The following is a 14,662-nucleotide window of genomic DNA, read 5'->3' on the forward strand; positions in this document are numbered from 1 at the left end:
ATATGAGGATTAATTACTATTAAGCTTTTTGGAGAAAAAAAAACACGGATCTCACTATATCATTTTGATACAATTTCTATTGTAGTCAGGGGCGAGTTTATGTTAAACGAAGGGGTTGTTTTCGTCGAAAAATTAAATTTTATATATATAATTATTTTTTAATTTATGTGTATATATACAATATTGAACCCCCTGAACATACAACAAAGGTGTAGCTTAGTGGCGTTGGGGGTTCAGGAATTCGCTCTGATGCCCGCGAAATCGCGTATTTGAATCCGGATTAAAATGTTGATTGAGAATTTAGGATTTATTAGTTTAATTTCTAATTATAAAGCCAAATATTAAAAAATCTTTTCTTCTTGATTCGATCATTTTAACCGATTCGTTTATATATTATTTGACCCGTTTAATTTTAAATATTATTTACGTAATTAATTTTTTTGAATCCCTCAATGAAAAATCTTCCCTTCACCAATGATTGTAGTTTGAACATTTTATAGTAGTGAAAAGCATAATGCAAGAACTTAGTGGCCATTTGACCTATAGTATTTTACTTTTTTTGGAGTTTAATTTTGAAAGAGAAAAGACATAAATACACTATCGAAGTTGTTCCATATTTTCATAAAGACACATAAACTTTAAAAGTGTCCTATAACCCCACTAAACAACTATATATCATTGTAAATGGGTCAATTTTACTCATTCCCTCGTCTACGTCGTGCGCGTGTTGTTCACTCCCTAGGATAGAATATACCCGACCCGACCCTTATCTTTTGAAGAAAATTCGTCTATGTTCTCTTCTCATCACCCATCACCAGATTAGGTAAAGAAATGGGAACATCCATGGAAAAGCCAAAGCTCTTATAAACACATAGGCACTTAATAAGACAAGAAGCCTCTCTAATAAGTGAATGCAACTGAAACGGCATCATTTCTACTGGGAATCTGGGAATCTCCCTTCGTCTTTGTCAGGTATATCTATTGCCTCATCTATTAAATCGAACATAATGGTGCTCGTTCTCACCATTGTGTCGATAATAATCTTCTGGTTAGAGCTTGTGTTCTCATCTTGAAGTATGGAAAGCAAACTCAAAATCGAATTCATTGGTCGTCTCATTCCATTGTTCATTACCTTTCGAAATGAATTTCTTCCCTGGCTTGCCTTCGCGGCATTCTCCTAGCCTGTTGCAGCAAACCTTTCCTCTCTTCTAGTTTCTCCCTCATTAATTGTACCATCGTATAGGAATAGCGCCACAGCCAGCAACTACTTCCACTATCTCCGTCTCATTATGGCTCCAATCATCATTTGCACTCGGAATAACAAAAATTAAAATAGCATAAAGAGTGTCAAACAACTCAGGCATCACATCTTTGAAATCCGAAGCAACATAGTTCTTTCTATGAAAATCAAAATATTAGGGCTATCACATCTATTTTGGGTTTAAATTGGGGAAGATGACATAAATTGATTAAATAATTAATAATAAAGAAAGGAAATGACATGTGGCACTTTTAAGCTGGTTAATGAAAGTGAAAATTGGTCCATGACGCGCCTAACGTGCGTGTAAACAACCTAGACGAGGGAATGGGTAAAAATGACTCATTTACAACGATATATAGTTGTTTAGTGGGGTGATAGGATACTTTGAAAGTTTAGGTGTCTTTATGCAAATATGGGACAACTTTGATGGTGTGTTTATGTCTTTTCTCAATTTTGAAAATCATCATTGATAAAAAAAAAATAATAAATTGAAGTTTGAATTCTAGAGACTAGAATTTGGAAAAAAGCATGAAAAAATTGTTCACTTTTTTCACTCTAAAAACACTCACAAAAATTGAAAAATAATCCTGAAAACATAACTTCCAATTTTGAAATACAATTTATCAATTTAGAAATAATAATCATTATTTGGACCTATTTTATTTGGACAAATTACTTCAAGTACATAATAGTAATTAAGTATACTATGTGATTTTGCAAAAAATTTAACCTTAAAATATGAGAGTGAAAAATTATTAGGACTTTAAAGTAGGGGCATTTATACCAATAACCTTATTTTTTAACCCACTTTAGAACTAACCACTAAGGCAACTCGTGTCTATAAGGCCATATAAACACGAGTATGCTCAATTCTTGAACCATCATTTTTGGATAGGTTATGACATGTTAAGTTGGAAAATTTACAATTTTAAAGCTCATTTTTTTAAAATTTCAAGCTTTAACGAAAGCTTAAGCTAATTATTTGGCTTGGTCACTCCCTAACGATAAAAGCAGCATGTTTCAATGAAAAGAAGTAGAAATCAGGATGAACAATCAACAAGAAGACAAATTGGGCATTATATTTCTGTAAAAATCTATATAATAATGTTTCCTCCTCTGTAGAAGTAACAAGAAAATGCTTCAAACAATAGTAAGGATGATCATTTCTCCTTTACATTGATGCCCCCATCATTTCTTTCTTCATTGACCTAAGGATCCATCTGAAATTCTTATGGATACATCAGCAGAAGGATCATGATGATGAATACGCGGAAATGGCGTTGAGAGTCCATGAACCACAATCCTTTTATTGTAAACAAGATCATAATCCTTGACTTTAACATAATTGATCCTCATTGGAACCAAAGGACCATTGCCACCTGCAGTAGTCACCACCAATTTCCCCTCTTTGTCCATTGTCATCAGCTCTGTATTAGGAGCCAATTCAGCCAACTCCGACGACATTAACAGCCTATTAGGCACAATATGAAACCCAAGATTTGCAACATACTCATGCCCAATTCCAATACCAAATATAGACAAATCATCCATTGCAAAAACAGTCATTGATTTCAAATCTGATAGTTCAGGGTACTTAACCCTCATAGCAAGTGCCACCAAAGTATAACCACCAGTACGCAAACGACCCATTACATCTTTTAACATCACGCGCGTGGCAGCAAATGCTGCCGTAGGCGGCGGAAGAAACGGGAAGGATAAAGTAGTCATACTCTCAATTCTGCAAGAAATTGAAGAAAGATGAGAGACATACCCCTGTATACCGTGAACAATGAAGAACCCATTGTTGTACATATCCGGTTTAGTAATTTCCACCCCATTAACGAACACTTCCTTTGAAGAATTTCCGAATCGAGATGGGGTAATCGTGAGACATCGAGTTGGGGCTAAAGTTTCAATCTTTGTACCAAATGCTAAACTCCGGAGGAAGTGAAACGAGTAGAGACCAAGAACAGAGTGTTCTTGAAGAAGAAGGGGAATGGAGCAAGAAGGGCAAGTGAGGAGGGAGGAATCAGTAGGGGCAAAAATGGTAAGTGGGAAATTAACGGTGGAGATGGAGGAATTGAGAGAAGCATCAGCAAGGTCATTGAATCCAAGATTTGAGAGAATGACGGCCAACGGAAGTGGTGATAGAGATGGAGTTTGCAGGAGGTGACGACGAGATTCTGATGTTGAACAGAACATTGGGTTTGCAGTACAGATGAAAATGGAAATGAGGAAGATGAAAAGATTAACAGTGGACGCCATTGATGAATTCTTGGAAGCTCAATGGGTTCTTCTTATAGAGAGTATTTTTGGGGTTTGTGAAGGGAAAAACGGTTGACGGAGCGGTTATATATTACAGTATTTAGCGGCAGTTCAATTTGCTTAATGAGAGATTTTCAGTTCAGAGCTTGTAATCTGTTCATTTTTCTCCCTCACTAAGAAGAAGACGACATTTTCTATTTGCAGAATATGTTTCCAACTTTCTATTTGTTTTTTTTAAAATAAAAAATCATTTGAGAAAAAAATAATAATTCAAGTTTTATAAATTATTCGTGTAAAAAAAATGAGTTGTCCTGCAAAGAGGATTTTAGAGATATTTTCAAAATATTAGATTTGAAATTTTGAAACAGGAAAAGGGAGGGGTTCACGGTTTAAATAAAAACTATTTAGATTGAAAAATGTAACAAAATTGATTAAATAAATTGATTTTTAGTTTATTTTATAATTTTCAAAATTTGATTTAGTTTTGATTTTTTTATTTTTTTTTATAAAAGAGTAACTTTGGGATATAATAAACATAAAATCATATTTATATGTTATAATTATAGTTTTTATAATTACGCTTCAGAGTGCGGGTAAATTTGGGCTCAAGAGGGGAATACCCAGTTAATATTTATATGTTATAATTATAGTTTTTATAGTTACGCTTCAGAACAAACATAAATATGTATATTTCGTTATATATATATGGCAAACTGAATTTATGAAATAACATTATATGGGTATAGTTTACATAATTACATTTTATGAGTATAATATGATTTGTTAGTTAGCTTTTTATTTTGTGTAAAATCTCTTTTTTTAAAATTTGTACTATGTTTTACTTTTCCATTAAATAGTAATAATAACCCTAAATATGGTAACAAACATTTACATAATTCAATAATTTAAGCTAAACATTCAAAATCATTGCGACTACAAATTCATACAAACTTGTTTCTAGGAAACTAAATTTTTTAATGTATATAAAGTTTATATACGAATGTAAATAAATTGAATGTAAATAAATTGAATGTAAATTGTTTAATTTGCACTAAATTGTAAAATAATTATTATATACATATACATACAAATTCCTCAAGTAGTTTTGTATATAATAATGTAAAATACAAAAAAATTGTGATTTAAAATAAATTATTATACGAATAAGTGTACCAGATTTTTTAAAGTAATTACTTATATGGATATACATCTAGTTGAATAAAAAAAAATTGTATATGTATAAACAAAGTTTATATACGGATGTAAATAAAATGAACATAGAAATATACAAAAAATTGTATATGAATATAGTACTTGTATATACACAAATCCCTCAAGCAGTTTTGTCTATAATCACATAAAACATAAAAAAAAAATTGTGATTAAAATAAATTATTATACAAATAATTGTATTATTTTTTAAAAGCAAATTACTAATATACATATATAACTAGTTCAATATACAAAAAACTTAAAATGCAAATATAACAATACAAAATACCTTGATCAGTTTTGTATATAATAATTCATTGTACAAACAACTATATACATAACATTCAAATAGGTAATTCTTACAGATTGAGATGAATCTTTCATTCTGATTTTGAACAACTTGTAATATGATGAGAAAGAAAGATTTTAAAAAAATATGAAAAACTAAGAACCATGATACATATACAATTGTTGATGAAGGAAAAATAAATTAAAAATAGATTCATGGGTTACATGCGAAAAATGAGAGCAAGACAGAAGGGAAGTACATGAAATCTTATGAAATTTGAAATTTAAAATAGAGTAGATGAGTGATTTTATGAGAAAGAGATATAATGGGGATAAGAGAGATAAAATTGATTTTATATAAAATTATATAAAAATCATAAATAAGTTTTTTACAGTTGGTATACAATAGGTGGTGGGTACCATTAATTATGACAAAAAAATGAAACTATTATTATTAAGAGTAAATAAATTAAACTATACCCTTATTAATTAATTATTTATTATAGTTTGTCATCCCATGTAATTTTCCCTTGTATCATTCTGCTATATATATATATATATATATAAAAGTTATATAATTTCGCTATATACATACGAAAGAAATCAGTTGTATAATCTGTTTTAGTATACATATACAAATGATCAATTGTATAATATATGTTTGTATAAAGCGAGAAAGAGGGGAAGATAAAAAAAAATTGGGTAGGAAAAAATCGTATTTGTATAATCATAAGTGTATATAACGAAATATATGCATTTATATTTGTATATACATTTTTCCCTCGCTTTATACAAACACAAACACAATGTATACATTTGTGTTTGTATAAAATGAGAGAGGCGAGTGAGCGAGCGAGATCTGGGAGAGTGGCGAGCGAGATCTAGGAGAGGGGAGAAAAGAGAAAGAAAGTATATGTATATATGCGATTTTCTCTCGTTTTATACAAACACAAATATATTTTATACATTTGCATTTTTGTATAAAGTGAGAGAGACGAATGAGCGAGCGAGATCTGGGAAAGTGGAGAGCGAGATCTGGGAGAGGGAAAAAAGGAAACGAAAATATATGTATATAACTAAAAAAATCATTTTATACAAACAAAAACGAGTTGTATACATTTGCGTTTGTACAAAGAGAGAGTGGTGAGGGAGATTTAACCGGAGAGAAGCGGAATAACAAAAATTTGCTATGGACTATAATTAAATTAAACTATAGTTATAACATTTAAATTGAATTAATAGTTTGTTATTATATAGAATTTTACTAAAAGAGATAATGATGATAATTAACAACGATAATATATATAAAAAATAATATTTTTTAAAATTTTCCTAAATTTGAAACTAAATAAAAAAAAAATCAAACAAAATAGCTAATTTTCCCTTTTTATCTCTTCGTATTCTGGTTTGGCTCTCCTCTATTACTCTTTCCCTCCATTTTATCATGTACAAATCTAAATAAGAGATATGTGTACTATTTAATTATTAAAGGTCAGAATTATATTGCATTAACTACTAAATAACCATAGTTAAGTGAATAAGTTTTGAAAAAAAATTCTCTCTAAATTTAGTAAAAATAATTAATTCTTGTCAATTTTTGGTATCCATATATTTATATCATTAATTTTACGTTATATATATATATATATATATATATATATATATATATATAAATATTAAAATTTCATATATAACAAACAAATTTTATGAAATAACATTTCATTGGTATAGTTTACATAATTACATTCCACATGTATAGTTTAGTTTATTTAGGTGACTTTAAATTTGTATAAAACATTTTTTTATTTAAATTTATACAAAAATTTACTTTTTCAGTAAATGGTAACGGTAACACAAAAGATGGCAACAATAAATTCACATAATCTCATGATTTAAGCAAAACGTTCAAAATTAAATATTTTCCTAAAAGAGAATTCTAAAGCAATTGAAAAACAATATCAATTCTAAAGCACACAATTGAAGCATTTAAATATTTTTCCAATTTTTTTTTTAGATAAATCTATGAAACACTTAGGCGTTAATATTTTTTTTAGATATATATTATATTGTATATATTTGAGAATTGTATATAATTTTTTATACAATGTAATTGATTATGTGTTAGTAACTGTATATGTGACCATCATAATATGTATTTGTTTTTTTTTTTTTTTTTGTGTATTCCGTTTGTATACAATATTCTATTATTTTCTTATTTTTAATATATATCTAGGAATTTGTATAATGCACAGTAATTTTAATATACGTATTATATTTGTATATGTGCATCTGTAATTTCGTAGTTAAAAAAAAATAATGATTACACTAATTATATAATATTCATTTGTCAATTATATATATGGTAAGCCTGAAATTTGTTTGTATACTTGAGTATGTAATGTTTATCGATACAATATTTTATGTTCATGTTTTTTTTTGTATGTATCGACGAATTTCTATAATACAATATATATATATATATATATATATATATATATATATATATATATATATAGAGAGAGAGAGAGAGAGAGAGAGAGAGAGATATTTTAAGAAAGTTCTTTTATACAAAACTAAAGATTTGTATATAAATACCTATTGTCTCATAAGACTTTGTATAAGTTACCTTAATATAAAATTCACTATATACATAACTTGAGTAATTGGTATACAACTAATAGAATATATAAATAACAATTGTCTCAAAATATTTTGTATATATTACCTTAATATACAACTCATTATATACATAACTTTAGTAATTTGTATATAAATTACACTACCCGATGTTCTTCAAATTTGTCTAGTTTTGATGAAACAAATTCAATCTCCTCTGAAGTAATGTTTATGGATTTTCTCTTACTTTCACCTTCAACAATCTTAATGCCGCTAGATTTTGCATTGTTGATGACTTTTTGAATTGCCATTGGGTCATCTTTTTTTCTTGGATCTTAGTTCTTCAATAGATTGTTCAACTTGAACTTGTTTATGTTTTGTCATAGACTTTACATTGACCCAACAATTTTGAGTTAACCCAATTGAAACAAAGATGGATTATCAACAATATTGACATGCAATGACACACCTCTCGTAATTCTCATAGATGGAGAGGACCCATTACGATTTTGAAAGACTTGTATCTGATAAGTAATAAAAAAATATATGAAAAACTAACAAGTTTACTACATATACAATTGTTGAAGAAGGAACCAAGAGAAAAAAATATTGAAAACCACAAATTTGATACTTACGTGTGAAAAGTGAAAGTACAATTGGATGGAGAAGGTCAAAATTTTCCCAATTCAAAATTCAAATTAGAAGGAAAGAATCATTTGAGGAGAAAGATATGAAATGAGAATAGGAGAGATAAATTTAATTTTATATAAAATTATATACAAAATCTGACTATTTTTATTCCGTATACAAATAGATAGTGAGTTTCATTAATTATTACAAAAATATTAAAACTATATTTACTGATAGTAAATAAATTAAACTATACCCACTTATTAACTATTTACTTAGGGATAATTGTTGTCCTACGTAATTTTCCCTAAAATTGATTGAACATGAACTTAACAACATTTAATTTGTTTAGCCTAACAGTAGTCTCACAAAATATTTTGTCTTTTTCTTTTATTTTCTTAAAAAAGAAAATTTTGATTTTGGATACTCACATTTGTAATTCTAACGCATTTTGTACTTCCCATTTTTATGAGATGCTTTCTATCATCAATGCTAATTCTTTTTTTTTCTTCAACATAATATTTCAAGATTAAATTTGCTAGCACAGGAAGTGATCAAATAATGTACGATATTGATACTTGAATATAGAAATGTAAAATGAAATCAATGGATTCTAAGATTTGTTGGAATATTTTTCTTACCAAAGTTAAGAAATTATTTTTTCAAAAGTTTTTCACTTTACTATGGTTATAATACTACTTAATGTAATATAATTTTGATTTTTATAATTATATATAGTACAGATATCTTTCAATCAAAATTTCTGGTGCTTAGTAAATAAGCATTTAAGGGAATTAGGAGTTATGGGAAGGATTCTTTGAATGTGGATAAACTTTTTGTTTCTTCAACGTATTGTCCAAATCATCTTCTTTGGTCGCTATTGTCACTTTAACATTTATTCCATTATAAATTGTTTAGGGCAATAGGACTGTGTATCAGATGTGGTTTAGGGTCATAAAAAATCTCTAATACCAAGCCAAGTTCTAAACATTTTTATCGGCTAAGTTTTCACATGAGTCCATGTAAGGTCGACTTCAAACGACCATCTCTCTTGAATATGAATAGTTAGGTTGACCTATAACTTATCAACTTAAAGTTTTATGAGTTCTCTTTCCAATGTCGCCAAGTTTGCATCAACCAACCTCATAGTAAAAAGTTATGATTGATTTACTAGAGTCACTTTAACCTAGCAGATGTCGCGATCGCTTCACGATTCAGAGAGAACACGGACCTATTGAATTAAATAAAAATAGGGTAACTTTGTCCTAAAAAGCCTTTTGAGAAGTTATCTAAATAACCGTAATAGTGTAGAAAATCAAATTTTCATGATTAAATCCTCTCATTCACTTCTAAATTCCTACGCTCAAGAAACACCAAGTTTAGGGTTCATCTTCCAAGTTTCTTGTTCAAACCTTCTTATTTTCTATATAATTAAATCTATTAACTTTCAAATGTAAATCATATTTGAAGGGTTTTGGTAAGTAAGAATCTATTTCAGCTTGAAAAATCTTATCTATCACTTCCTCATTTGAATGTACTATTAAAGCTATGATGGAAATACAAGTTTCATATCACACCTCTGCTTACCTAACACATTGTTGTTAAAAATCCATCCATCTTCGTCATTTGTCACAAAACGAAATAAATAATTAAATTATTTATACTGACAACCAAATATATCAGTATATATTTCTTTTTCATTATTTAGCATATATTTATTGATGGAAATTCAAATAAAAATGAAGCACTCATATATACAAGTAATAAAAAGGGGAGATAAAATAAAAAACAAATGAGTACATGTTGGACAATCTTAGAGATGCTTTAAAGGAAAGAAATGCAAAGTTATTTTGGTATGATTCAATTAGGAGTCATAAAATTGCACATTAAACAATTGACACTACATAAAAAAAAAATTTAAAAAAATGAGTTTTAGCGGCAATTAATTAGCAATTCCAGCTAGATATATATTTTTAGCGACAATTAGCACTCTTGTATGTCTGTAAAGATTTTAGCGACATTGAATCTAATAACACTTAATTAATGTCTATAAAAATTTTAACACTCATTATTAATGTGTTGATTTATTGCGCTAGATTTTTTTTTTTTGGGTAGGGTGAGAGTTGTTACAAACAGTCTCGATAGTTATGGGGGTATTAATACTAATTAAGTGTAGAAGTTAGGAAAATGAACATATGTAAGTTATATAGATGACTTTTCAAAATAATTTAATAATAATAAATAATTTAGAAAAATACAATAAAAAGTCAAAAAAGGAGAAAAAAAATAAATATAATTCTAGATCAAAGATGCTTACCATATCATATATAGGATTGGGATCAATTAATTAACTCAAAAAATTATTACATGTCTGAAATATTATAATATGTATTTTACCAATCACAAAAAACAAAACAAAAAAAATACAGAAATATTAGTTCCAATCATTTCAATGATAAATACATTATCATACATGAAAATTTAGTTACTCTCTTAAATATACTATTACTATCAAACATGGGGAAATAGATGGTTATCACATATAACATTTATTATTTAGAGGAGATCATTTATAAGGAGAAACAAAGGAGAAGAGAGATGAATAAACAAATTTGGAAAACCCTATCTTCTAGGATTTTTTATATTGGAGTTGGTCATTCCTGGGCCAAATATTTTCTCATTAAATTTAGGTTATTAGTTTGCTATTATATACAATTTTTCCTAAAATTTATTTGAAATGAATAAAAGAAGCTACAATCTCCACTATTTAATTTTTTTTAAAAAAAAATCTTTAACAATATACATGTTTCAAAAGCATTTGTTTGAATTATTAATTGCTCAAAAATGTACAAAGATGAGATTTCATCGGAAATGTATTTAGATTCTGAAATAAGTCGATGTGGTCTACCATGCCTTTCACCAATTTTGTGTAAAACATTAAAGTATGACTATTGAACTTCTAATTCACCTGAATGTAATTGAAATATTACTATTTAACTAGATTTTGATTTGTTATACGGGAACAAAATGGTAAACTAACATTAAGAATACTAAGTCGATTTGCCCAAGGAACATGATATTCTATTTCTTCGTTTGTCGAGTACTGACACCACATTACGTAAAATAAGTAATATGACATAATTATTTATCGTGAGAATCCTGATTGATAAAAAATTAAAGAAAATATGACCTAAACCTTTTTAGGATATAACTCAATTTTGCTCGACAAAAAATGACAAACCTATGTAATTTAAGGAATTACAAACATCATATGGACATCAAAATTTTATAAAACTCTATTGGAGGAGTTCTGTTTTAGTTAGGGTTCTTAGAGACTACTTTACCCTAAACCTTAACTCTTGCCTATAACTAGGGTATTCCATAAATTAATAAATTTTTTTATACACCCTTGAGGAGACATTTCGAATATTCCATAAATTAATAAAAATTTTATAAAGAGATCAAATTCGAATCATCCTAATTCGATCAATACGCTACGAACAGTTGTTGGAATCACGGAGAAAACTTAAGAGAGAAAATAATCAACCAAAATAATGAAACAAGCTTGGACCAGTACTAGAACAAGAAAGGAGTAGTAGCGTGGGATTTGAGGGAGTATTTAACTTGAGCAATAAATCCAAATTAAGTTATTAATGAATGTTGAATCCGGCTAAATATTGAATAAGATGAATTAAAACTAATTAAATAATTTTAACAAAATAGAATAATTTTAACTCAAATTAATTCATGTGTACTCCAATTTATTTGAATGATATTCAAAGTCAATAATATCAAAAATATTTGAACATCACTTCAAAGAAATAAATCTTTGACTTGCTGATTATGTTTTACAAAATTTTATTTGATTTTTATACATAATTATAGGAGCTACCTGACTAATTAAAAAATCCAGCCAATTAAGTTAAGACCCACATTCAAATACCCTAGGAAAAAGGTGAGTAAACAGCCTTTGTTAATATATTGTCTTTAACACTAACAAAGTTATTTATTTTTCAAGACGTGAGGAATTTCTTTGCATTATTTCCTGAACATTTACTTTGGGAAATTTATTTTTGCTAAAGCGAAACTTACTTTGGGACATAGGGAGTACATCTCTTGTTTGTGATTCTCGAAGTGATTGTTATATGACATCTTATAAATATATTTTTTTTAATTATATAATTTTTTTTATGAGGATTGATAAAATACAACACACTAGATTAACAAATTAATCATATGAGATAGTTATAAGGTTGTTTTCTTATGTACAATTTGTGACTGGTCATAGAAGATCGCTCCCCTCTTCATTATTTCACTATACTTCAGCGGAGAAAAAACTTAATTATTTCTTGTTTAAAAAAAAAGTCCGACAAAACATGATATTTCATGTTTGGTTGTTTGGAAAATGGTGAATTGGAGAGCAACAACTTATAATATTCCACTTTATAGGTAAAAGTATCTATTACTCTCCGAACTTGAAATTTTTTTATTCAGTGTACATCTAAATTTTATTTCGTTTTAATTACGTCATTCAACGCGTACATCCTTTTTGTCCGATCACTACAACCGTGTCTACACGTGCATGACGCCTAGATAAATATTTTACCACCTAGATAAATATAAGCCACCTGAATATATATTAACCACTTAGATTAAAACTTCAAGACTAATGTCAAACCTTCACATTGATTAAAACTTGCTCTAAACCTCTCACCGATACTAAGAAGTCGGAGTTCAAAACTTTTGGCAAGTGTAATTGACGGAGTAAAGGGTAGATTTAGTTGTGGAGTAATGTGTCACGGACTTAATAGTTCATGGGAGAGAGACCGTCAATTCAAAGGGGATAAATCAAAGGGACCCATATTTTTCTCCTTTTTCTCATTGGAATAGAGACCGTCAATAGACCCGTAGACGATGGTGGAACGAAAAGTGGATTTGAAATTGGCCATGGAAGAATAGGAAATATGGTCACCATCATATCTATTGTTCACTAATGATACTACCATAGATTAGACTATTTAAATATAATTTGGCTTAAAACTATGTCAATGTGATGTATAAAATATTTGAAACTTGGAGCTAGTTTGGTTTAAGATTATACCATTGTTTTTAACCCAAAATAACACAACTAAGTCATAAGTCATAAGTTAAGAAAACTAAATAGGCTCTTAAATTGGTTTACACTACTCAACAAAGCTTAGACACATGAAAAGAGATTGCCTAGTTTTTTAAAAATAAATAGATTTGAATCTTGATCTCCCATAGTTTCATTTTAACGGCTAAATTATCGGTGATTTGTAATTTCCTCTCTCCTTTAAGAAATTTTCTCAAAAGCTAATAGAGCAATTTTTGAGAGCTCATTGTTTTCTTTTTAAATTTTAAGCCAGCAAGCTCACCTTCCTCCAAATCCCAATATATCTTCTAATTTTAAACCAACAAGCTCACCTTCCACCCAAAACCCAAAAAAAAAAACAAAATCTAAACTCAAAAGTTAAGACAGCTATTTATTAGCCAATTTCAACTGCATGGATCGGTTAAAATAGCTTAGTTAGTTATAGAGTATGTACATTTATCTCTCTAATGAATAACATATGGTAATATCTTTGAATACTTCAATAAGCCTAATTTTTGTTGGACATAGCTCATTGTCATGTATTACTCTTAAATTAGAAAAGGTTTGTTTTAATATGCTTGTTTCATTGCTCTCAAGGGTATTTTTGTCTTTCTCATTCTCTACTGTGACTATGTGTCTTCTTCCCATGCTATCAATTTGTCTTTTCAATTCTCTACTAGCTTTCTCCTATATTATCAATATATACATTATGTTGTTTGTAACCTTCATTCATGTTCCACCGTCTGTGCACAAGTTCAGTTCTTTCTCTTCAGCATTCTCCAGGTAAGATTCTTTCATATTTCAATTGAGTTTTTTTGTGCCATTTTCCTTCTCGTTAAAGTCGAAGTTCCAAATTGATCTGGGTGTGTGAATGTTTTCTTATTTTTTCATTTGGGTTTGTTATTGATGTTGAATTATCCTTGTATTTGGAAGTACCAATAATTCAACAGTTGTGTTTTCAATTTCCTGTTATACTTTGGATTGTCAGAAAATTGTTCAGATTCAGATTTTTGTTATATTTTCTTACATGCAGTAATTAATTTGGTCTTTTTGTTAGGTAGTGGAGCCTGATAAATTTTAGGTTTTCCTATTTATTCTCTATTTTAGGTTTTCCTATTTACTCTCTATTTTAGGTTTTCCTATTTATTCTCTGTAACCAAAAATACGCTGATTTATTAATATAGATATACCTCACCGCCGTGGAAGTTTACTCACGGGGTGTTACCACGAAATATTGGGTTTTCTCTTTCTCTCTCTAGATCTCTCATCTCTTTCTC

General features: G+C 28.5%; 1 protein-coding gene across 1 annotated transcript; it reads right to left on the reverse strand.

The window, feature by feature from the left end:
- Positions 1 to 2,461: 2,461 nt before the first annotated feature.
- LOC101262658 (fasciclin-like arabinogalactan protein 21) lies at positions 2,462 to 3,526 on the reverse strand. The gene has a single exon (XM_004247277.1). The coding sequence runs from the start codon at positions 3,524 to 3,526 to the stop codon at positions 2,462 to 2,464; it is 1,065 nt and encodes a 354-aa protein (XP_004247325.1).
- Positions 3,527 to 14,662: the final 11,136 nt, after the last annotated feature.

This window comes from Solanum lycopersicum, chromosome 9 (genome assembly GCF_036512215.1).
Source record: "Solanum lycopersicum chromosome 9, SLM_r2.1".
NCBI classification, from domain to species: domain Eukaryota; kingdom Viridiplantae; phylum Streptophyta; class Magnoliopsida; order Solanales; family Solanaceae; genus Solanum; species Solanum lycopersicum.